Raw genomic sequence first — 25,764 nt, forward strand, 5'->3', positions numbered from 1 at the left:
CTGCAGTATAACTAATTTAAAACAAAAAAAAATTTGTTTTCAGAACTAGAATGAAGTTTCTGCTTTAAAATAAAAAATAAATTAAATAATCAGTAATAGATAAAGTTTTACAAAACAAAACTGTGACTATAAAAAATTTATAAATAACAATGATTAAAAATAAAGATGAAATTACAAAAATACTTGATTTACTTACTTGTTTTTACTATTTTTGGTTTCTGCTTTCTGCATGTCACTGACAATTTTATTAATTTCACTTTCAATATGTAAAAAAAGAGTCAAGGCAATTCTAAATCCATAAAAATCAATCTTAAGTTTATATACTACAGTATCTTTATTTATTAGTAAAATATAAAATCATTTTCAAAAGGAAAAAAAAAGCAATTTTTAATGGATAACAGTCTAACTTAAGTATACATAATTTATTACAGTAAATTTAATAAACATAAAAAAATGAAAAGAATATGAAAAACACATTTATCAAGAAGGTAAGGAACATGTTTATCCTGTTCAGATAACAAGAAACAATGAGCAATATTGTTTCGTTGTTTCAAGTAACAAACAGTAAAATACTGGGAAAAATATAAATATTAATTCTAATAATAATTAAAACAAACAAAAAGATATTTATGAATTATATTTAAATGAACAATGGAAAAAATACTCAATGCATTTTCAGAGAATAAGAAAAAAATTACAAATATTATATTTTCGTAATAATTTCCTTACATCCCATATTAATGAACAAGCCAAAATAAAAGACTAAACTATAAAAGATAAAGAAAGAAAAGGATATTTGTCAACGTAGTTCGATGCTGAGCCAACTGCCTTTCTTGCTCATTAATTTCGGTCACAACTTGCATATGTCCTTTATGCAAATCTAATCTCGATCTTCTTGTATCAAAATAACCACCAGTTAAAGCTCCTTTATGAGATACTTGATCCCCTACAACAAGAATGACTACATTTAAAAATTATACAGAAAAAAATAAAGACTTTTTTATACTGTTCAGCTATATTTTTTTTTTTAATTATATATGACATGTTACAATTCGGCCAAGTTGAATTTTTTGGTGAAAAATACCATTTTGAAGCAGAAATTTCACTTTCGAGCAATTTGGTGCAATTCGTAAGCTATTTAAACTCGGAAATCTGGGCAGAAATAAAAAAAAGTTTCATGTAATAAAAAGCACAGAAACAAACACCAAAGATATACGCTTTACCATTCTTGATTTCCCTGAGATGATTATGGAGAGCTGTCAAAGTTAAATACGATCTTAGAATAGAAAAATTCTTTAAAAATGAAGATAATTTTTCTTTCTGGAGTTTACATTCAAGCTTGGTGTCTACCAACGAAATAAATTGAAGTACTTGATCAGGATTTTCTATTCATGCTTTAATTGATTAAAAAATTTATCTCACCATATAATTAACAATTGGCTCTTTAAACTGTGATTTAAGCCTTATCAATAATGTGACAATGTTTCCACTAAAATTAATTCAAATGTGGTTTAAATTACACTGGAATCAGACAAAAGTGAAGAATAAATCATTAAACAAGACATTTATCTCCAAAATTATTTTTCTTCATTTACAAACAATGGGTTATTATCTTTTACAAATTTCACTGACAAAAACTAATTAGAAATTTTTCACCAGCAAAAATTACCTTGCATGATTAAAAAAGTTGAATGAAGTTAACCATGAGTAGCAGTTGTGAATAATTCTGAAAAAAAAAACTAATAAAAGAATAAAATGATATTCACTCAAAAGATAAACATTGTAATTAACATATTGTTGCTGAAGACAGTCAAAGATTCAATTGATAGTAAACTCACTTTTAAGAGAAAATAATGTTAATTTTTTTTTTATAAGTTTTGATTCTATCAAGGGTGATAGTGAACCCAAGTCAAAATTCCAGAAAATTTCTTGAGTTTAATAAAAAAAAAAAAAAAAAAAAAAAAAAAAAAAAAAACATTTTAAGTTGAAAAATTAGAAAAACATATTTAAACAAGGTTTTTTTCTTTTTTTTTCTCAATATTTCTTAGTTTACTTAAAATATATTTTTAAAATTTTACACATACCTATACCATTTATACATACCTATGATGACCTGGAGAAGTAATTAAAATTTACAAGTATGCCTTTCTTTCTTGAGTTTATGATTATAACAACTATTTACTGATAAAAAATTAATATTAATCATGAATATAAGTTTATAAAGTATCTCTCTGGCTCTCCCATACAAACAAATAAAATAAACTGTGTTTTTAAGTTCCACCTTTGAAAATTTGATTTCCGGAAACTTCTGTGATCAATGAATTTTTGAAACGTCTGGACCTTCAATTTCCGGAAACTTCCAGATCACTGTTAGCAAAAATTCCGGAAATCCGGATTTTTTCCGGAGCACAATCAGCCCTGTTCTATGTAAATTATTCATTGTGGTTTCCTTGTAAAAAGCGTGTTATTAAAAAAACATAACTTTATAATTTTTTAAAACATGTTCAAATTTTAAAGCTATTGAGGGTTGTGTTATTAGAGCCCAATTTAAGTAATGTTTTGCACAGTCAGTTTTTTTTTTTTAGTTTCATCAAGATTAGGGGATGGAAGCAGGAAATTAACTTTTGAAAGATAGCATATAGTTAATGACCACCATACTTCTGATTTATTGCTTATTATTATTATTATTATCAGAAGTTTAATTGTCTTTCCAAGTGCAGGTGATTACTTTTCAAAACTAAGTAATTTTTTATATCGTTACACTTAACATACTATAACAATGTTCTTACATAAAACTATGATAGTTATAAATTTCATAAACAAAATGACTTTTTATAAAAAAATACTTTTAAGAAGAAAAATTAAAGCTGAATGTGAGGCAACCATGGGTGAATGGAGTGAGAAAATCCTTGAAGTATTATAATTAAAAAAAATCACCTTCTAGTGTAATACAGTCCAGATTGGAAGTCCTTGCCATCTGAGTAGCTACTTCTAAGCTTCTGCAAATCAAAGTTTTTCCAAAGATGTATTTCATTGCTCTTTCATGCTTTGGCTCATAAGTTAATTTGCTTATCATGGGAATAGCATCCTAAATGCAGAATATGACATCATTAACAGACTGCATAAATAAAACATCCAAAGTGAAAAGACAGGAATACACGGAAAATTTTGGCAGTAATAACTTATAAACAACAAGTGTATAATTTGTCAATTATTAGATATGAATTAATAAAGAGGAAGGACATTGATTGTAATAAAAAATTACAACAATAATTTTTGTAGTTTAGATAAGAACAGATTTTTCTGTCACAGACATTGCCGTGATGTGTTTGGCTTTTTTTCAAGAGTGTATCAGTAATGCACAGAGACTGTTACTAGTAGAGCATTGAATGAAAGTTGTTGTTGGACACAATTATTGATAGTCAGGAGATCAAAAAATTTTAAAATTTTTAGAAGCCTGAATGAAATTTTTATACATACAAGTTTCTTTTTTGAATGCATATTAATGAAAACATATGTAACCTGGGCCCACATTAAGGATGTTATATGATTAGCCAGTAAATGAGCCAAATATCTAAAGTATTCACCAATTTTTGAAAAATAATTTTCTTTAAAACCCCTTTCACCTTTAAAATCTTTAATTACTGTTGCAAATAATCATGCAAGTTAGATATTGCTAAGTTTTCCTTCGTTCTTTCTTTTTCTAAAAAAAAGAATGTTTCAACAAAAAAAAAGAAGAAAAAAAAAAACTTGGGGGAGATGAGATTTTAGGCTTATTAGAGTAATGATAAAGAGTTAGTTTCAAAAAAAAAGTTAAATTCAACTCACATTTGTATTTGGATATTGCATATCTTTATACATCAACCTGTTTAAAGGCATGAATGTAACTTCACCAGGGAACTGCTGACGATTCATTTCTTGCAGTATTTTAGTACCAATTTTGTCATTTTCCACAATATGGTAAAATAACCTGCAAAGAAAAATAGTTCATTCTTAGCAAAATTAGTTCTTCTTACAATTACAATGAAAAAATATCTTACTTTTTGATTGAGAGACAAATCCTCCATGACCTGCCTAATCAAAAGTCAAATTAAAAGTACGTGTATTTGTTCCCAACGGACCCAGGAGAAGCTTGGATAGGAGATCCAAAATTGGCGATTTATCAAGATATAACATAACTAGGGCTGAAGGTTTGTCGCGGTGCGAATTTCCGCGATTATTTCCGCGAAATTGTCATCTTTTTTCCTAAAATCCGCGAATTTCTCAATATGTGTTAACTTGCGCGAAAATTGCTTAAATTTTTTTTTTCATTTTTTATTTATTATTTTTATTAAACAGAATTTTTTATTTTCCTGAACCTTAAATTGAACCTGTAAAATTGATTAGATATTTAGGGGAGTGAATCAATAGCAAAATGATGTGAAAATAGTTCAGAGATAATCACAATCTTGTCAACTAAGGTGGTCTTTCTGCACTTAGGGAGGGTAATTACCTTCCTGAAGTCAGTAAGAGTACAAAAGAAATTGGAATCACAAAAGAAGGAAAACGTTATAAATCAAATCTTTGACAGAAAAATTGTTGTGCATACTATTGCACTGGGCAATGAAATTTCTACTGCCTTTCTACATATCCAATTAATTTTTTCTAGGCGGCTTCTTGTGATTTCTTAAATATGGATCAGTTTCTTAGATGAAGGGGGGGACTAGTAGTTAGTAGGAACTTGTGACAAGTAGTTTGAATGTAGAATGTTTGAGTTTTCACGGCAATTACTTCTTACAAAGTAACGGTCAAGGAATTGCGCGTTGGTAAAGGAAAATTGATCGAGTTTTGGAAATCAAAGACTGGAATGTTCCAAAATTGGCAAAAGTGGGAATTCGAAGTTTGTCGGAGTCTAAAAACAGCATTGACGCTGAAAGATCATTTTCTAAGTATAAAAATGTATTAAGTGATGAAAGACGAAGGATAAATGACAATAATATGACCAAACCAAAGTTTTGTTCATTTAAATAAAAATATTAATATTGCTTGAAATTCAAAGAAACACTTTTGTTGTGTATTTTTAAGCTTTCTTTATTATTTGCGCAATTTCTGTCTTTTGCATCATTTATATAATAAATTTTTTTATGTTTAGAATTTGTGTAATTTTCAAAATTTCCCGCGATTTTTCGGCGAATTTGGGGTTTTTTTTCCCGCGACAAACTTGCAGCCCTAAACATAACCAAAACAAAGTCAACCCAGCATAATAAATATAGGGTTCAAAAATACCTTGGCAATCACGAGTCACCAACAAATTTACGGGAAATTATTACAGCCATGCAACTGAAACATATTTTCAGTTAGAAATTTGGAATCGAAAAGTTATAAATAGATTTTTGTTTTCGATTAGGCGCGACAGTGAATTAATGAGTCTGCATTAGTATTGAAATGAAAAGTATCCGTTACATTGATCGATAAAAAAAAGAATAAATATTTAATGTTCACTTAAAAAGATTAACTCTTTGATTTATTTCAAATATAATTCGATTAATAAAATAAGCTTAAGTAATTAAAGATATTTTAAAAGGTAGGAAATAAGCATGTACTGCCAATTGTGGCATCACAGCAGACATGCAACTATTTTTATGAAGTTTTAGATTTTGAAATTAGAATATTCATTCAAGGTACTTACAGAAGTATGCGATACAAATATTTCTCACAGCATAGCTGCAGACTTTAAATTAAAATTGTTTTCATGAAAGGCATGTAGAATTTTGTGTCAGAGAATTTCAATATCCAATTTACATTTTATTAGTTTTATTTTAAAATTGCCTTTTTGTTAAAAATAATCATCCCTTTTTCTTTTAAGAAAAAGTATTTAAAAATGTCATAAGATATTAAATTTTAAAAAAATTGGCAAGGGTATGAATAATCTAGCATCACACTGTATTATCTCTCAAATATCAAAAACAGGACTTTTGGATGTCTGTAACTGGCTTTGAACAAGGTGTATGGAATTTACTATCAAAAATTGGAAAAGTTTTAAACTGTACAAAATCGTCTAAAATTGACAAAAACTTATACAATATAAATTTAAATAAATTATAAAAAATGTAAATGTGATAAATATATTTCATTGATCCAAATAATAGTTATAAAACTATGCATAAAATGCTTAACAGTTTTTAATAATTAAAGCAGAAGATATTGCTTTTCCTTTTTGTAACACAAAATGACACAATTTACTGCTGTTATCATATTTTTTATCTTACTTATTTAACTTTAAAATTATTTTAACCCTTTAATGCAGAAATTTTATTAAACATATTTTTCATTATTTTAGATTAATTTAGGTGTAAATTAGTGAAAAATATTAAATTTACCATTTTAAGAATTTAAGGTTATGAAATACAGCATGAGACACCAACGTCTTGTTTCTACATTAAAGGTAAAATCTTCCAAATGCAGCTCACTTCCAAACAATTATTTTTCGAATTCATACTTAATTGAGGTTAGTTAGATCTGAGAGAAAGAGCTATATTCATCATTGAAATTTCTATGATTTACAAAATCAATTATTAATTAGTGTTTAAATGTGAATGGAAAAAAAAAATTCAAATTATTTTTTTTTCTGGGATATCAGATTTTAGTACAAATATCAATCAATAACATATCAGACAGATTTTTTTAGTAACTATTAGACTGTTTTTTAAAATTATAAAAATATTAAAGTATATTTTTGCTTGTAATTACACTGTCAGAAAAAAATATAAATGGGACAGTGTCCTCTCTTTACCAAAGGGTTAGATCACAAAAAAAAAAACAATTAACAACAATTGTTGAGGGGAAAAATTGATCTTCGTACATGTTAAGTTTTTTTATTAAAATTAGAAGTATGTGTATTTTCAGTATAGTATCTTTACATATTTTTAACAATAATTAATTTTAATTTGCAAGTAACTAATAGATCCAACATATTCACTTATGACAGAAGTATTGCAAGCTAAGATATGAAAATATCACAAATTTTGATGTCATGAAATATATATATTTATATATATATTCAGACACATAAATATACATTGACAATAGGCTATTCTCAACTCAAGAAGAAGACCGCTGACACACTTAATCTAGCTGCCTTAAACCTCAGCTCCAGCTGGTTGTTCATAAGCAAGACAGAGTGTTAACATTACAGCTGTTAGGCTTGTTTTATTGTCTGCTTCGTTTCGTTAATAAAAGAAAATTGATACAGTGGAAGATCTATATAATGCAATTCTATAAACCAGAATTCTCCATAAGCCACACTAGCTTTGTGGATGTAAACTATGAAATTTGCAGTTATGAAATTTCTATAACTAAGCAAGAAGTATAAACATTATTTGTTTAATTATTTGCTACTTCATTTAATTATTACTTCAAAAGCTAAGCAAACCGAAGTTGATTAATATGTTTGTTGCTAGTTCTAATCACGCAAATTTAATTTTTTTTTTCTGTAAACTATAAATACTGAGTATGTTTTGTGTTTTTCAGTATTTGAATCTAAAAATTAATATAAAACATTTTAAAATTAATCTGTTCCAGACAAGTATTGCTTCATTTAGCTGACAAGTGTTAAGATAAGTAAAATGATCTATACAACACAATATTTCATAAAACGCAATGCCCCAGCTTTCAAGGTTTGTATTAAAAAGATCTTTGATCATAACTCATTTCTTTTGTTTTGCTAAATATTAATTGCATGTTTCATTAATTTAAAAGACTTTATTAGCAATAAAACTATGACACGGCACAATAATCGATTACCAGATTGCATAGCTAAATCATATTTAATCAGCTAGGCTTACTTGAACTATAATGGAAAAAACAGTTGCTAGGACCAATAAATAAAACCCTTCCACAACCAATCAGGATTGATATCCAAGATTGCTTGAAGGTATCCAATTAAAACTCATCAAATAAAAACATCACACATCTAATGCTAAGTTGTTTTTTTTTATCATGAATTGAAAACTTATATTTATTTAATCAAAATATCAATTTTTAATATTTTTGTGTTATAATTTATAAGGTGGTAACAACCATTCAGAAAAAAATTCTAACTTTTCTAGACTAATATTATCAAATTTCTTCAATTTTTTTTAACCAGCGGCATAAATTTTATTCAAACTCAAATGCTTAAATTGTATACATAAAATATATTGCAAATACTTAAAAATTGTAATTTAAAGTTGAAAATAAACAATATTCTTCAAGTAAAAAATTACTATGAGACCAATAATTTCGAAAAAAAAGACGATACCTCCTCAAATTAATTCATCTTCTGTGACCTTTTTTTAGCATTTTAAAGAAATTCCCAGACATTTCCCTGATTTTTCGAGTTCTGCAGCCACCCTGAACTCAAGAATTTTGACATTTTTGAAAAGAAGAAAAAAAAGAACTACTTACTTATTTCCAGATGTCACTTCAACAGCAGTGTAGATGGTTTTATCACAATCAAAGTTTTCAATTAACATTCCATAATATGAATTGGCAATCTGTTCAGAGCTTCCACCTTTATCTCTAAATATTTGGAGAACTTTTTTAACACTGTCTCTTCCATTTAATGTTGCCTAAATAACATAAATTCCCATTTATTAGAGTTAATAATGAGATTTATAATTCCATTAGAGTTAATACACTGTTCATATCAGCTTAAATGTTTTCAGGAGTCTTCTACTTGAGAGTCTTTTATATGGGTGATTAATTTTCCATCTCCCATATAAATCTGTAAATAATTATATGAATACCAGCTCTTTTTTTTATTAAGTGACCAATTACTATTTAGAGATATTTTTTGATTCATTCAACATATTTTTTAAACTTCGTTGAATATTTGCGAAATCTACTATTATTATTAGCTTTGAATAACTAAAATATTGAAAATATTGAAAACCTAAATTTAAATTTGGTGATTATGCTTCATGAAACTTGTTTCGATGAATGTACGGATACAAAGAATACTTAAAAATAATAATTAGTCTCTTAGTAAATCAGAATATTTATTTGTTTCTTCATGAGTAAACATGAGAGATGAAAAAATATAAAGTTACCTCCAATGTTCAATGTATGAGAAAATATATTATATTGTTCAAAAGTAAAGTGTTCAGCTTGATTAATTTACAAAAATTAATTAATTAGTATTGTACTGACATTTTAGTAAGTACAATTGTAACAATATTTTTGTTCATGAAATTTTACATAATTTCAGAAAAAAAAATTTTTTTTTTTCAAAAGCACATTCAAACATTTTACAAGTTCCATTACATTTTCAAAAAAAAATAAATAAAAATCTGTAATTTCGAATTTTTGATATCATGCTAGATAATTTAACTGCGTAAAAATATAATTAAATTTTTGATAGTAAAAGGCAATTTCTTTTCCTTTTTTCGAATTTTTTCTTTTTTCATAGGGCATATTTGGAATATTTTTCCTTTTAAGAACATTTAGTTAGCAAAACATTTTTTTTCTTTAAAATTAGTGAAATTTTACATTTAATCAACCAATGGCAAGTGTTGATCAACAGAGTTTATCATGATATAAGAATTAACTTTTGAACAAAAGGCAATCTTTCAATTTGAAGATTACCTAAAAGCATTAGATAATACACTGATTTCTGATGCTCTTGAAATTAATTACTAAATTTCTATTTATACTTATCGGGTATTTATTTACATTTGATTTGATTCGTAAATTATATTTTTTAATTATTACCTTATTTTTTACAAATTTAATAAGGCAAGTTATGATTTATAATTTTTTTCTTAAAAAAAAGTCAGTATAAAACAAGTTTTTCAAAATTAAGAAAATATTTTTTATTTTAAGGTAGTTTTCTTTAAGGGTTTTTAGAGGTTTGTTTTTTCTCCATTTTTTAAGGCTTGCATACCATTGATTATAAAATTGTGGAGCCTTAACCTTTATGACCCTGAACCTCATGAGTTGCTGTGAGAATGCTTTGCTTTCAAGGGTATCTTTGAAAAGTTTTCAATTCATCAACATTCTAACTCTGATAATTACACAAATTGATATTTTACCTGATTAAATCTGATATTTTAGATGAAACTCACCTTTCCAGTCATTGATCTCAACCCTTGATCCTTTTTAGAAAGGTCCTCTTTTAAAGTGGCTAAATTTTGTTGCATCGCATTCTCTTGTCTCCAAAGTTCACTGAAAGGAAGAACAATTCATGATGCTTATTTTATATTTGTTACGTTTTTTTAAGCAATACCAGAATTTAAGCATCTCAGCCACTAAGTAAGCTTTCAATTTTTACTTGGATAAAAGCATGGATTTTCAAAACTAGTTAATTTTTTAAAAAAAAAACTAACAAATAAATAAATGATAATAATTGCCAATTTTGAGAAAATATTTTTTTACATGAAGATCACTGAATAGTTCTGTAATTTTGAAAATTTGTATGAACCAGAACAATGCAGTCATGAAGTAATGTTTCAAATACAGTTGAGCTAATTTCTAAGAATAACATAGGGACAGAGGCAAATTACTACAGCTCCGGGATGGATGAAATAAAACTTATAATATATAGAAATGCAATATTAAAGTTTTACAGTGGTTTATATTGATGTGTATATAATTTTTATTTACATTGATTTGAATAATATTGCTTGATTAAATATTTACAAATTTTAGACACAAAACAAGTACAACATTATTATTAACATTCATAATGACTGGAAAAGCTTGCAATTTCAAGGAAAACTATGCATTTGGTCTTAAATGAAATTCACCCTCATCAATATTCCTAAAATTAAGAAACATTTCATTTGGTCTGAAACATGCATACAGACTCATGAACAATAGTAGTTATAGATTTTATTCAATGATTTGCAAAGTAACCTTTACAACATCATGCTTCATGGTAAATTATAGGAAAAAACTTCACATTGTTTCTCTTTATTGCTTAAGTTAAAATAATTTTTTTTTTATAAACAAATTAAACTAAAGATACATTTTTAAGCCCTTTTGAAGGAATTGATATTTTTACAATCACAAGTTTTTCTGACAGCTGCAATAAAATAATTTCCAATAAATTTAGGAAAAATTTCTCATTAAATCCAATTTATTACTGTAATAACAGATTTATTCTAAGCTTTTAAAAATTAAACCAATCTTTCATTTCTTTCATTAATAATTTGCTTGCCAAACTCAAGACTTATAACAAAAGATTTTTACTATATTTCTAAATAAAATTACTAATATTTCTTAATATTAAATGAATACAAAAAATAATTTTAAAAAATGCATGCTTTTTATATTGAGCATAAAAGAAAAATGAAAGAAAAACTAAAAGAAAAGACAAAGCTCAACCTAACAGCCATGAATTACTATTACAAAATCACAACAGTTATAAAACTAGCATATTATTAGCTATAATGTATTATTTTGTACAAGTTTTCCCTTTTACTTACAAAACTAAAAATAGTTACTTATAAGACTTTGTAAAGACATAAATAAAATATTACATAAATTTTATTTCTCAATTTAAGACACGATTTTTAATAGAGTGCCTTTGCAGTCTAGTCAAGCATATAAAAACAATATTATGCAAAGAAAAAAATTATATTCAAGTCTATAATTTTAAATCCCAAACCACTTTAAATGTGTTTTTTTTTTTCATAGTCCTTTCTTAATACCCATACAAGGGTTGCATTTCCATCAGACTCCTTCTGAATATAAACTTATTTCCACTCATAGTAGATTTATTTTGGATCTGGTGCATAAAAGTAATCAGATAACCAGGAGAAGAAAAAAAAACTTTTTGATAAAAAGAATTTCATCTTCAGAAGAAAACTTCTAACAAGAATGACAAGTTTTTTTCCAAAATGGTAAAATTTGTGGAAAAATCTGCCCTAGAAGAAATAGGTTTCTACCAACTCAAGAGGAAGAAATTTTTTTTGAAAATTTTGATACTAAATGTTAAAGAATGATTTTTTTCAAAACATTAACTTTTACCTAATGAAACTGGGGAAAATTCATTTCACAATTAACTTAATGTTTTTTTAATTAACTTGTACGAATCAACAACCAGCAAGGAAAACACGTTAAAAGTAAAAATTTTATGATAGTTTTAAACTGTAATTGTATGGAAAACTGCAATCAGTCCCCCCCACCTTAAACGATTAAGCTAATAAGCACTTATAAATACTTTCTAACACTGAGAGGATCTCCAAAGAAAAATAGAATGGTGGATTAAACTTCACCCTCTAACTTAAAAGCTAGAGAAAACTAGTGTCAAAATAACTCAGCCCTAGATAATTGTTAAGAGAAAGGAGCAATAAATATTTTTTTTTATTTTTTATTTCCAATGAGCTGCACAATCGGTCTTGCCGATGAGCAGACCTAGTGCGTTCTCCAGAGGTGGTATCCACTCTTTCAGGACCACCACAATGGGTGAGATACCGTTGGTCATGTTAATTTGGACGTCTAGTTTCTACCACACTAGATGGCAGCACTGAGACTCTATTTGGATGCTAAAGTGCACTAGGAATTTAATTTTGCCGGAAATGCCAGGAGCCAATAAGGCACTCCAGGGATCTTTTACATGCCGCATAATCATACGACATGGCAGCTGAGGATTTTCTGCATCCCGAAAATCCGGTGTCTGGGCCGGGGATCGAACCCGCAGACTTGGGCTCAGAAGGCCAGCGACAAACCAACTGCGCCACCCAGCCACATATATAAGCAATAAATATATTTGGTGCAGAAACTTACTTCCTTTCACTCTGAAGTGTGTCTTTCTTTTTCTTCATCTCATAGAAATTTTTATTCTGTGTGTCTATGCTTTCTCTGTGGTTTTCCAACTCTTTTGTACGTTCCTAGTAGATGAAATATTATTAAGTTGCAACAAGAAACATTTTTAAATTAGCCAAAAATTAAGGACAGTCAACAAGAATTACTTCAATTTTTATTTCCAGCATCTTTCGCTTTTCAGTATCCTTTACAAAGTCTTCTTGCAAGCGGTCAATCTGGAATAATACATTTTAATTAAAAAAATCAGGTAATTTAAATAAATGTTGTTGTTTTTTTCAAAAATAAAAAAAACAAGTCTTTTAAACTATGCTAACATGGATAATTGATTCTTATTGGTGAGTAAATTTTGTCAATTTCAAACATTCTTTTTGATTTTAAAACCCTCAGAGACTTATAATTTTCTTCATATTCAACTTCTTAGTATCTTCTGTAGTTATAACAAAATGACTAAAAATATCTGGCTCAAACATCCATAAAAGTATGGACTTAAAGAAGTTGACCTTTCAACACAGGCTCAAGGGGGCAGAATCCTGTTGGTTGTGGCATGTAGTACACTTTTTGTAAAACTTCCATGAAGGGAAAAAAAAAAGCATTTGGTGTGTCAACTCCAGTGAGCAAAAAGTAAATGAGTCTACTACACAAGTGGGGTTCTAATCATCCTTGCTCCTTTACCTACATGCCAGAGATTCAGGGGGTGAAATTTAAAAAAAGTTAGCCAATGGTCCAATGAACCAATAACTAAAAGATATTACTAGCTCATACACATTTTTGCTGATCCATTTACGTATCTATTAGATTTTTTTTTTAAAAGTCAATAAAGTGAATTTAAATATTAAACTATAATATGAAAAAAAGTTGAATTCACAAATATAATAAAATATGCTATTTTGTGAAATAAACACAGACCAAAACAAGAAACCAAAAGTCTAAAAACCAAAATAGCATACCACCCTTTTACATTGATTGTTACTAAGGTGAAACACTGATAATTTATTTTATGGAGCTCCAAGAGAAATTTAAGTGGTTTCTAGCAGACTGACCATCGCTGATTACAAGCCAGGAAACATAACATGATCCCTTATTAACTAGAGATCGATCTTAAGCAGAAACACAGTAACAAAACCAATCAATTGTTCGAATAATTGAGCGCACTTAAATAATAAAAGAATATGCATACTAAATAAAGCCTAATAGTACTGTAAAATAAACACACCTGTTCTTTCTTATCCCTAATAGCCTTTTGCAGAGATTTCAACTCTTTTTGTATCCATTTGTCACGCTCAGCTTTGGAAGTAAACTGACTTCCCCTCCCTTGCTTTGCATACAGCTCCGTCCTTTTCTGTTCTTTTAAACTGAGTCTGAAAAGATAATTATTCAGGCAATTATGTATCATAAAATAAATAATTATTCCCACGTAGTGTAAGGTGATACCTTATTTTTTACTTAAAAATGGTTTGCTTTGTGCGCATTCAATGAGTAAGTCAACACATGATAACAGTCAACACATGATCCCAGCTTAATTTTTATCTCTTTTCATTTCCTCAATATGTACCAAAAAATAAAATTTTGGTAAAATAAAGACTACGCTGTTTAGTATGACTCAACTATTATAGTGACCAGTGCACAAAGCCCAGCTTTCTTTTCCTAAGACAAAATATTATTTTAAAGCCCATTTCAACATTTAATTTCAATGTAGTAATCTAATTTTTATTTAAATATATTTTAATTTCAAGAAAACCACTCCAAAAAAACAGGTTTTAAGTATTTTTTAAAATTTTCAAAACAAACATATTTTGCCTTGAGAATGAGTCAAAAACCGTATGAGGTCAGTAGGAAATTATTCAAACCACTCTTTCTATTCATGTTACACCTCAGTAAACATGAAGCATATTCAATTCCGTATGAATAAAGAGTGATGGGACTAGGTGTTATTTATGCAAAAAAAATTGTGAAATATTGGTTACTTTTAAAATTGAGAGTCAGAAGTGTTAATTGCATCCTGGTGTTGAAATCAGAGGTATTAAGCATTCATTCATAAACACCTTGCTGCTAATGGCAGATATAATCTTGTATTTCTGGCGATATGCAGGCAAATGATAGCTATAGCCATCTCGCACATAATAATTAATAAAAAAAAAGAACATCATTGGTATGAAGCACACTAATGTATTTATTCATTTATAATTCAGTAATACAATGAAACAGACATAGAAAAAAGATGCAAGAATCCAGATTAAGGAAAGAAGGATAAGAAAAAAAGGAAAGAAAAAAAATTTTTTTTTTGATGAGCAAATTACAGTTACAGCTGTCAAGAGTTTTCATGGAAAAACTGGGACAAAATGTGATAATATTCACTTCTAGATACGCAACTGATGCGTATTCACTTCTAGATACGCAACTTTACATGGGAATCAAAAAACAATTATTTTTTTTTAAAAAAACTGCATTTCTGAGCACAATTGTTAAATTAAAATAAAGCATGTGACGATAACTGTTAACTGATGTTAACTTTGTGATTTTTTAAAGGATTCAATAAATTTATCAAAAATATTTTTCTTATTTGAAAATTTTATTCACTCTTTTCATGAAATAATATAAAAGGTTTATTTGAGCTTTAAATATGTGATATTCATATGCTCCTTGATTTCATTTTCGATAAGGCTTGTGCATTTCTGATCGTTGTATGTTATTCCCAAAAATGGCCGTTTGTAACCAGTGATATGTTATATACTTAGAATAGAGATTAAAAATTTTGAAAAGTGGATCGAAAAGTAATGTCAAAATCAAAAATTATTATAAGCAAAAGTAATGTTATCTGATTACTTCAGAAAGAACTGGATTTTGTAAAATTGTCTCTCCTGCTTAAATGTAGTTCTTTAACATATGGATTAATGAAAAATTTTGATGTAATTTTTATGAACTAATGGGCTATTACCAGGGCCGTTTTATCCATTAGGCACTGTAGGCAACTGCCTAGGGGCCCTGTTCTACAGAGAAAAAAATTGACAATGTTTCTTAAACAGTAAAAATTTAATTCGAAATTTCAATGACGATTGCCTTGCTCTGTACATTACATCGACGCTATTTTAGTACATTTCTGAACGCATTACAAATTAGATATTAATATTATGGTAGTTAGTTCATATATAACGTAGTAATATAATAGCAAGCAATTTTATTGCGGTAATTTTAACGCCGACTAATCAGATGACTATACAGCAAGAGCAGCTTTTTTAACACAACACGCTTGAAAAACGCGCAAAATTCTATGTTGTGAATGCACACTTACTGTTCTGGTACCTGCAAATGAGAAAACTGATACTCAATACAGTGATGAGAATCAGCATGTGCGAAAAAGGAAAAGGCATTACGATGACGGACCTGCAAAAGAAGTTGTGCTCAGAGGAAAAGAGAAATTAAAAGTTGATACATATTTGCCAGTACTAGACATGCTGTGTACAGAACTGTCGCGGCGCCTAGAAGCTTACCGGGAAATAAATGATCTGTTTGGGTTTCTAACAGATTTCTCGACAAAATCCGACGCTGAAATTAGACAGGCTTGCACAAAGTTTAAGGAACATTATTTCGAGGACATTGAGCCTGAGTTTATAGACGAAATGGTGCAGTATAAATACTTCATCTTACAATTAGAAGACGCCGGAAAAAAAATTGTGCCTGCCGAAGAGTCTTACAAACTGATTATTGGTAACATGGCACAATCAACTTTCCCGAATGTAATGACAGCTTTGCAAATATATAGAAGTCTAATGATTACAAACGCCACTGGTGAACGAAACTTTTCCAAATTGAAATTAATTAAAAACTGTCTTCGTTCAACTATGTCTCAAAACCGTTTAAATTCATTGGCCATAATGGCAATTGAAAATGATGTATTGGAAAAGGTTAACTTTCAGGATGTCTTGAACGATTTTGTAACAAAAAAAGTTAGAAGAGTTAATATTTAAGCTTATTGTATGATTTTTTTTAAATGCATATATTAATTACTTATATTCTTTTCGTTTGATTCAATATTTTTATTGAATAATGTGATAATATACCTATGTAGTAAAAAACAGCCTAATTATGAATAAAGTGTTGTGTTAGCGAAAAAATATATTAGGAAGTTAGAAGACGGTAGGGGGGGGGCCTAGACGAGCATTGCCTAGGGGCCGCGACATGCATAAGCCGGCCCTGGCTATTACCCCTGCTTGCAGACGCTCCCCAATCCCCAAAGATGGCTATGCAACATTAAATGGATTGCTTCCTACTTAGTTAAGCCCATTTGAAATCTGTTCTAGGGTAAACCTTAAGAATTCAAATCTTTAATCTAATTCCTCTTTAAAAAAAATGAAAAATCTGACTGTGAATATAGAAACAATATGATCTATTCCCAATAGGCGCCTTTATATGTGTCACAAAGAATGCTAAAGCAAGTGCAGCATTACATTCACAGATTCATACATTTAAAATAGCGGGAAAATTTATCGAATTTCGTTCCGGTTTTTTGGTTTTCTGATTTCCGGATAACGGGTTCTGTACTGTATATATATATATCGAGAGAGAGAGAGATTCAATTCAATTGCAGATAGCACTTTATTGACATTTTAAAAAAAGGAAGTTACTATTACTTTTTCTGTCAGTTTCCTAACACTTTTTAAGGTGTAGCATAATTTTTTAAAAAAATAATACCAGTATCTTTCAGTTACAAGAAAAAATTTCGAAATAGTTTTCTGTTGTCATGATATAAGTGAGGTTCATTTTAGCTCCAACCACCGGGGTCATCCACTGAGCTGTCAATTTTATCTGAATTTGGGTAATTCTTATAACTCTTCTTTACCATATAAAAAAATTAAATCAGTTTTTAGAGATGCACCACCCCTAAATACTAAATTGTGTGAAAAGCCACTTACACAGCAGGTTGACACATGGTTAGTCATGTTAGCGGCAAATATGACTGTTTTATATGACGGTTAATGTTCTAAACACTAAACTTTCTTCATCAAAAAAAATTAGCAATATATTTGCAGAAAATTAAATAATTTTAATTATTAAAATTCATAAAAAAATAAAAAAACAGCTATTTTTTTTTTACTTTTTATTAATAATTGATTTATTTGATATATATTTATATAAATAGTGGGTGAAAAATATAATTCTAACAACAACAATGAAAAAAAACTGTAATGCTCATACAACAAATGCGTTAAAAAAAAAAACATCCATTTCAATAAGTAATACAAATTTTAACTAAATACTTTAAATAAAGAAAATTTTTGAGGTTTAAACAAAAACCAAAAAAAAAAACCATTATAGCACAAAATAAGAAAATATCCTTTTCATAATTTATTCAATATATTAAACTTATTTTTTAATTTCTATTTCTTTTTTCACTGGGATACTTAATTTAGTAAAATAACAAAAAAATATTACTTAAAATTATGAACTGTTGACTAGATAAATAACATAATTAAAGATTTCAAATTTCATAACTGGTATTTAAAAAAAAAGTCCCAACTTCCTGAACCCCTTTAACAGAACCCTAGTGTTTTCTTGAACACTTTTTGCACTTTTTAGTACACAAAAAGAATAGATGGAATAAATACTGACATTCGAGTACATTCTTCTTCCCTTTTCTTTTGGGCCTCATAGCGAGGGCGAATTTCTTCAAGATTGGTTAATTTCACAGATATTGTCTCCTTGAGCCTTTCCAACTCTTTCTCTGCTCTCTTACGGGAACTGTCATCCCCTTCCACTTCATCTCTCAGGTCTTTAATGGTCAGCTCCAATCGAGTCTTTTCCTTGAATAAAGAAGACTGTTCCTGCGAGAGAGCTTCTTTTTCTTCCCGGTATGACTGCAGCTTGCTTTTCACATCTCTTAAATCTTTACTAAGTTTCTGAAAAATCAATTTATTTAGTTATAAAAAACACTCAATTTGCTAGTAACTATAAACTAGAGTTGTAGCTTCATATTACATGTTCATGATATTTTTTCAATACAATTACAAATTGTGTGAAGTTTTTTTTCTTTTTCAATATATTTTTTTCTTATATTCCACAATACGAATAATAATAGAAATAAAAATTTTTGATGCAATTAATTTGTAAATGAAAAATAGATCAAAAATTTCATTTGTAACACAAAATAAATATTTTTTTCATTGATTTCTAAAGTGAAAGCTCTTAATAAATGAATTGTAAAATTTTAAACTCAACAAGGACTTTTTTAAGAGTTTTCTAACTTTAGGGGAATTTTTTTAAGTAAATACAAAAACAAGGAGAGTTTCGAATTAAATCAAGAGAACTAGCAAAATCTAACATTCTGCATTAAAATTCTAAAGTTAGCAAGCATGGGGCAAAAAATGACCACACAAGCAAACAAATATAAAAGAGGAATGATCACTTAAGAGGTATTACTATTCCATATGAAATATGCATTCACCAGAAAAAAGATAAGTTAAAAGAAAAATAATTTATAATACTTTTATTTGATCTGCTGCTTGTTGTGCTCCTTCACGTAATTTTTCAGTCACTGAACTGCTAGTTTCTCTCCTAGTATCAAGCTATAGTAAAAAAGAAAAATTAGGAATTATTAAAGTGAAATCACACGGAAATTATCATAAAATCATATTAGTGTTTGCCATAATAACAAACTAGGAAATATTTAAAGTTTTAACATTTTTTATTGACAATAATAATTTGTACCAAATTTTGCTTCCTGTTCCCTTACTTTCAGCAGTTTAATTTTAAATAGTTTTAGATAGGTTAAAATAGATTTAATATTTTGTGTTAAAGCAAAATAACAAAAGTTATTCTTTATGAGTAAATATTATTGTACTACATTAAAGTAAAGTAAAAACATATATATAAAATATAAAAACATTTAATAAAATAGATGTTATTTCTAATTTGTAAATTTATAACAATAAACAGCATAAAATGATACTAATGTTCGCCCTAGTAACAAACTGATATTTTAAGTTTTATTTTTTATTGACAATAGTAATTTTAACCTAATTTTGCTTCCTGATTAAATACTATTTAACCTAGCTAAATATATATAAAATTAAACAGTTCAATTAGATTTGGTATTAATAAGATTAGATAATAAAAAGCAAAAGATATAGAAACCCCCAGAAGTATAAAATAATTGTTTGTCTCTGTTATCATTGCTGTATCCCATTTTTTCTTAAACAAAAACATTGCATCTCTTCTTTATTATCACATCCAATAAAGTTTCAAAGTATTGTCTTAAATAGATGTAAAAAATGCTAAAACTGTAAACACTATTAAATATTCCTTTGTACATTCTTTTTAATAATATTTTTGACTATACAAATTCATTGCTATTTTTAAGAATTAAGCTAGGTAAATAATACCTTCAGCAAGAAAATTAAATTTATATCTAACTGGGGAATATATATAGAAATAAATGAATGGGTAAATAAACTAATAAGACAGTTAAATGAGTAGATGAGTTCTACTCATTTTAGAACTTTTTCTTTTAAAAAAATGAATAATTTTAACTAATACTTAATTAGAATATGAAAGGGGAAAAATTTAAAAAATTGCAAGTTACATTTGAGAATAATAAGTAACCATGAGGTTAGGTTAGGATTGAAAAAAAAATTGCATTCAAAACGATCAGTTACTTGAACAGATAGGATTTGAATTGAAAATGCCATGCATATTTACTTACCAGAACACAAATATAAAAATTTATAAGTCATTGAAACTAATAACTAGTTTTAAAACTGTGACATGAAATAATAGAAAAGTGATCAGTTTCACTTAAAATTAATCAATTAACATACAGATAAAAGTAGATTTAAGTATATAAAGTCAAACATGCATTTTCAGTTGTAAGTACTTTTGACTCAATACTAAATTCTAAATTAAACCATGTAATCAGAAATGAAATAATTAATCTGCAGAATAAAATGAAGTTGAATTGAACTGAAAATAACCAATTAGTTGGAGAGGGATCTGGATTTCAGATACAGAAACACATCTGCTTAGACAGAATTCGTGAGCAAAGCAAAAATTAATGATTTCTTGGAACTAATAACTTATTTTAAAACAAAGGCATGAAATAGCAAAAAATAATTAGCAGCATTTGAAGATAATAAATAACAGTAAAGATTGAAGCAGATTTAAAATAAACAGCGTATGAGTCAGCTCTAGTGCTAAAAAAAAAAAAATACTGTGAAATGTTTTTTTTTTTAAAAAAAACATTTTGAAAGTAAAATTGACAATTGTAAAACTAGCTTTAAAAAAATTTCAAACATATACTTGAAAAAAATAAATAAATAAAAAACTTTTATTACTAGTAAACAATAGTTAGTAAAGAGTTGAGATAGTTTAATTTGTTTAAACGGCAGTAATTGGAAGCACTAGAGCATCTTCAATGGTGATCTTAAGACGAAGATGATAAATGTATGGTAATTTTCTATGATGAGCAAATTTGGCAAACCATTTACTACAGCACATATTTTAAAATATTGTTTCATAAAAAAAGAGAAAAATTGTAAAAGAGTTTGGAAACATTTTGATTCATCAAATAACTGAAGAATACAAAAATAAAAAACAATAATTTCAATGTTGTGTGGGATTTGAACATATAAGAATTTTTGACTGAAAGATATAGATATACCCATATACCACAGGAATATTACAAATGTAATTTTCCACTGAAAGACCAAAAAAGGTTAGGGCAGGGAGCAAAATAAATAACACGATTCAATTTGCTGTATCAAGAAAGAAATCTACACAAACATTTATTTAAAGATCTTATGTTAAATTGGTAGCGCCGTTTGCTTGAAAAATACAAAAGTTATCTATTCAGATTTAATAAGTTGTCAACAAAAAAGGTGGTTAGAAATTTACAAAATCAAACCTTTATTTCCATATTAAAATTTCTTCGATATTACATAACATAAAAATCCATTAACATAGCTACAAGTATTGAATCAATAATTTAGAGAGAATATTCTATTATTATTACTTAAAATAACAGTAATCAGCAAATTAGAAGTCTAATCGTAATAGCTGCCCTCATTTCTAAAAAGAAAAAAAATTAAACATGAGTAAAAAAATAAATGAATATATCTCTCACCTCTTCTAATTTCTTTCTGGCATCTTTCAACTCATGATCATATATTGTATATTCTAAAGACCTGTTTAAATTTTTTAAAGAAAAGTAAATAAATAAGCCTATTAAAGCACAAATTTCATACTAATTACTAGACTTTTCAAAGATGAACAAAAAATAATTTTTAACAATATAAAGTATTCAAAGATTTTAATTAAACATTTCATAATGAGTGTCAATTTTTGTTTTTAAGAAATGATGATGGTCAGTTTTCTGATATTCTTTTTCTGAAGGATTCGTGATAGTTAGCCAGTTCAAAGAATTTATCCCTGTTTTCAAACAACGTTTTGCACCAAATCATTCTAAATGCGTAAAAAATTTTGATGCAAGCATAATGATAAAAACCTTTTAAGAAATGTTGCATTTCCAAAGCATTAGATGCTGCCAAAAATAGCACAAATTGTCCTTTTGTATAAAAACAAAAATTCAAATTTATGAAACAATATTACCTAATACTTATTTATAACATAAAAAACCATGTGAAATAATTTTGTAGAAAATTTAATTTTAAATTTACAGTTAAGATGTGTAATAAATTAGTGAAGAGTTGTCTTAGTCACGAATTTGGCCAACTTGAAAAATGCAGGTCAGAGAAATACACTTTTGACGTTTTCTATTCACAGAGTGCAAAAATCCAAAATTTGATTACTTAGCTATTTTTATTGTTTATAAACCATTGGCAGATAATTTTTCTCAAGATATTAAGACACATTTCAAACAAAGAAAAAATTTTAAAAAGATTTTTCCAATACTGCAGAGGGGCTAACCCTTTTTATCGTAAATTTTAGATCTTAAATTTCAATCTTAAGATCAAGTGACTCAAGTTTTGCTAACTTTAAATAATTTTTAATGCAAGGGATGTGGCCCAATAGGTTTCAAGTAGTAGAAAATGCTGATAATTTTTAATCTTAAGAGATCATTGAAATATTATTTAAGTGGCAGCAAGGGAATTAGTGGTTTGCATATTTTTTCGCCAAGGGGGTAGATGAGGTTTGAGCAATACTTGCAGAAAACATAAAAATATTTTCTTAAAAAGCAAAATAAAAAAAAATTTTAAAAATTACACATGGTAATTATGCATTACTAAGTAAATATTTTGACTTTGTAAACAATTTAACTTCTTAAATATTATAACTTTTAAAACTCCTAGAAAACATAATTTATAATCAATAAATAAATTTTTTAATAGTTATAAAATTTTACCATGATTGAGTTTTTTTAATATACAGACTTCAAATATAAAAAAATTTACAAAAATCAGTATTAAGAACCTGTTATCAGGTGGTATAGAACCAGAGTCTTAACTGTTCAGCCATGAATGCATTTCCATTATTAAAATTTTTTTAATTTAATATTAAATAAACTCTATCTTTGAGGGAAAATAATTTGACCGCATTCTACGTTTTTGAAACTCTCTTTAATTTAAGATTGGTTCCCTTTCAATAGGAATTTTACAGATATAAAATTCCCATCTTAAGAATAATTAAGTTTCAATCAATAAAAAAAGGGGTAAATTCAGCAGCACACAAAAGATAAAAAATTATACATACTCTTATTTAGGTCTAATATAATCTTCTTTCTCTTATTCATAAAAGCTTGAATAAAACAATTTTAAAACATCATTTATTCTAATATATTTTAATCCCTTTACATATTAAAATTCTGAAGATTTATCCATGTCAAGAGCACAAAGCAAAAAATATGAGACATTCGAAAAATGCTTTATGCAAATAGAAATCAGAATACATTTCAAGATGTTTTATCTTTATACAGCATTATGCAGATAAATCAATAGTTAATTGATTTCCCTTTAACATCAATAATCATTTGAATCCATCTTGGCACATATATTATGAGACTTCAGAGTGTCCAAAGATATTTAATTACAGTGAATTTACAAAAAGGAAGTTATGTATTGAGAAAAAATTTCTGTATAAATTTGCATAAATGCAAAGTCCCGTGTCATCCAATTAACATATCACCCAATTTGTTCTTCCTTTTTTTTTAATTTGTTAAACAGCTTTTATTTGAGAAATAGAGTAAATTCAAAATATAACTCAATATTTTTTTCATTCCTAAAAGCTTCAATTAATATAGTAGAAGAGTTTATACTATAATGAAAACTTTAAAGCATGTGGCATTGCATTTATAATTGTGTCATATAGATCTTTTCACAAGCCTTTAAACTTACCTACTAAATATGGCAATATTAGTCTGAAATACATCAATCTTAATTTTTAAATTAAAATCCTTGAAAACACAAATTTGCACTTAAGTATTCATTATTAACAGAAAAAATAGCAATTTTTGTAACCTCTTAGATAATAATTTTAAAAAAATAATGTAAAAAGTTAATATTTCTTATTGAGTTACAAACATTTAACTGAAATTTTCATTGTTTACACCCACAAGGTTAATTTTGTTTTTATTAAGAATGTTTTTATTGAGAACGTTTTTATTAAGAATCATTTTGTTTTTATTAAGAATCTATCATTTTTTATTAAGAATTAGGAGAAACACACAGAGAACATTCAGTTTCATATAAATTAGTATTTACACTGCTATTGCTTTTTTCCAACTTAGTTTATTCATCAATCACTTTCTACTTCTTCAAAAAGTTCTTTTCTTTTAGACATTTTCAGACTAAGTTATTTTGGATTTCCAATGTAACAACATTAAGCTTTATTTAAACTATACTTCTACTCTGTCTTTAAAATTAGCTTGAAAAATACTTGTTTTTTTCAGGAAACAATCACTTCAAATAAGCCTTTCTATTGTTATTAAATGCCTGATACATTAAAAAAAAATTAATGAATTATAAAGGTCTATTTTTCTAAGTCTTTTTTCAAATTCTGATATTTTTAATAAGGTTTTATAAGACATACGAATTTAAGTTATAGCTTTTGATGGGCTCAATTCGGGATGAGTCTATTGTTTCTGATTTGTAGCAGTTGCGTTCTTGTTTTGTTTTTTTCCTCTTCTTTTTTCTTCTAATTTCAATATTTTTAATACGTTATTATGATACACAAATTTGAGTAATTGCTTTCTAACACGTTTTATTCGTAACAATTCCATTGTACATTCTGTCTTTTTTTTTCTTTTGCTGCTATCAATCGCTTTTTTATAGCCACTTACACTACTCCCTAAAATAAATTTTGATGTTTTTAATGGTATACTGACTCAAGAATTTTGAATTCAAGTTATCACTTTTTGATGCACTCATTTTGGAACAATTTCACTATAAGTCCACGTTATTTTCTGACAGTTTTCATAACCCTATCCGTCTGCGTTTTTTTTAATAACAAATTCCGATATTTTTAATATGATGTTATGACAATACAAGAGTCTATGAAGTCAATTTTTTGTGTGCTTGATTTGTGTTGATTCGATAATGAATTTGCACGACTTCCAATAATTTTTTCAGCAACTATCTATTGATTTTTCAAACTCTGAAGTTTTTATTACGACATTGTCATTATGGCTCACAAATTTCAAATTTAACACTTCGGATTCTGTTTGCAACAATTCCATCCTAAATACACATAATTTTTCAATTGTTTTTCACACAGTGTTTTAAATGTCAACGTTATTACGACATGCAAATTTTGAATTTAAGTTCTCTTTTTCTAACATGCTCGATTCACGAGAACTCCATGGTAAATCTAAGACATTTGCTGATCGCTTTTCCCGCATAATATATCATTTTTTTTAGCCATTTCTACATGTTTTTTTTTTTTTTTTTTTTTATTTTTTTTTTTTTTNCATTTCAATAGAATACAAAAATATTTTTAATAGGATACGAGAATTTCAAAAATTGCTCAAAACTGAAG

The 25,764-nt window shown here is 27.4% G+C and overlaps 1 protein-coding gene across 2 annotated transcripts in view; it reads right to left on the reverse strand.

The window, feature by feature from the left end:
• LOC107450469 (structural maintenance of chromosomes protein 3) overlaps positions 1 to 25,764 on the reverse strand; it is a 59,770-nt gene that overhangs the window by 20,037 nt on the left and 13,969 nt on the right. The window contains exons 8-19 of one of the 2 annotated variants that reach the window (XM_043044453.2): positions 21,899 to 21,959; positions 19,266 to 19,346; positions 18,394 to 18,680; positions 14,000 to 14,144; positions 12,933 to 13,001; positions 12,748 to 12,851; positions 10,083 to 10,182; positions 8,425 to 8,588; positions 3,829 to 3,970; positions 2,938 to 3,088; positions 797 to 946; positions 197 to 266 (exon numbers count right to left, since the gene is read on the reverse strand). In XM_043044453.2, coding sequence (XP_042900387.1) covers positions 197 to 266; positions 797 to 946; positions 2,938 to 3,088; positions 3,829 to 3,970; positions 8,425 to 8,588; positions 10,083 to 10,182; positions 12,748 to 12,851; positions 12,933 to 13,001; positions 14,000 to 14,144; positions 18,394 to 18,680; positions 19,266 to 19,346; positions 21,899 to 21,959 — 1,524 coding nt within the window. Of the gene's footprint in view, positions 1 to 196; positions 267 to 792; positions 947 to 2,937; positions 3,089 to 3,828; positions 3,971 to 8,424; positions 8,589 to 10,082; positions 10,183 to 12,747; positions 12,852 to 12,932; positions 13,002 to 13,999; positions 14,145 to 18,393; positions 18,681 to 19,265; positions 19,347 to 21,898; positions 21,960 to 25,764 lie in introns of both variants that reach the window. The other variant, XM_071180748.1, reaches the window with a different exon arrangement.

Source organism: Parasteatoda tepidariorum, chromosome 5, assembly GCF_043381705.1.
Source record: "Parasteatoda tepidariorum isolate YZ-2023 chromosome 5, CAS_Ptep_4.0, whole genome shotgun sequence".
Taxonomy (NCBI): Eukaryota; Metazoa; Arthropoda; class Arachnida; order Araneae; family Theridiidae; genus Parasteatoda; species Parasteatoda tepidariorum.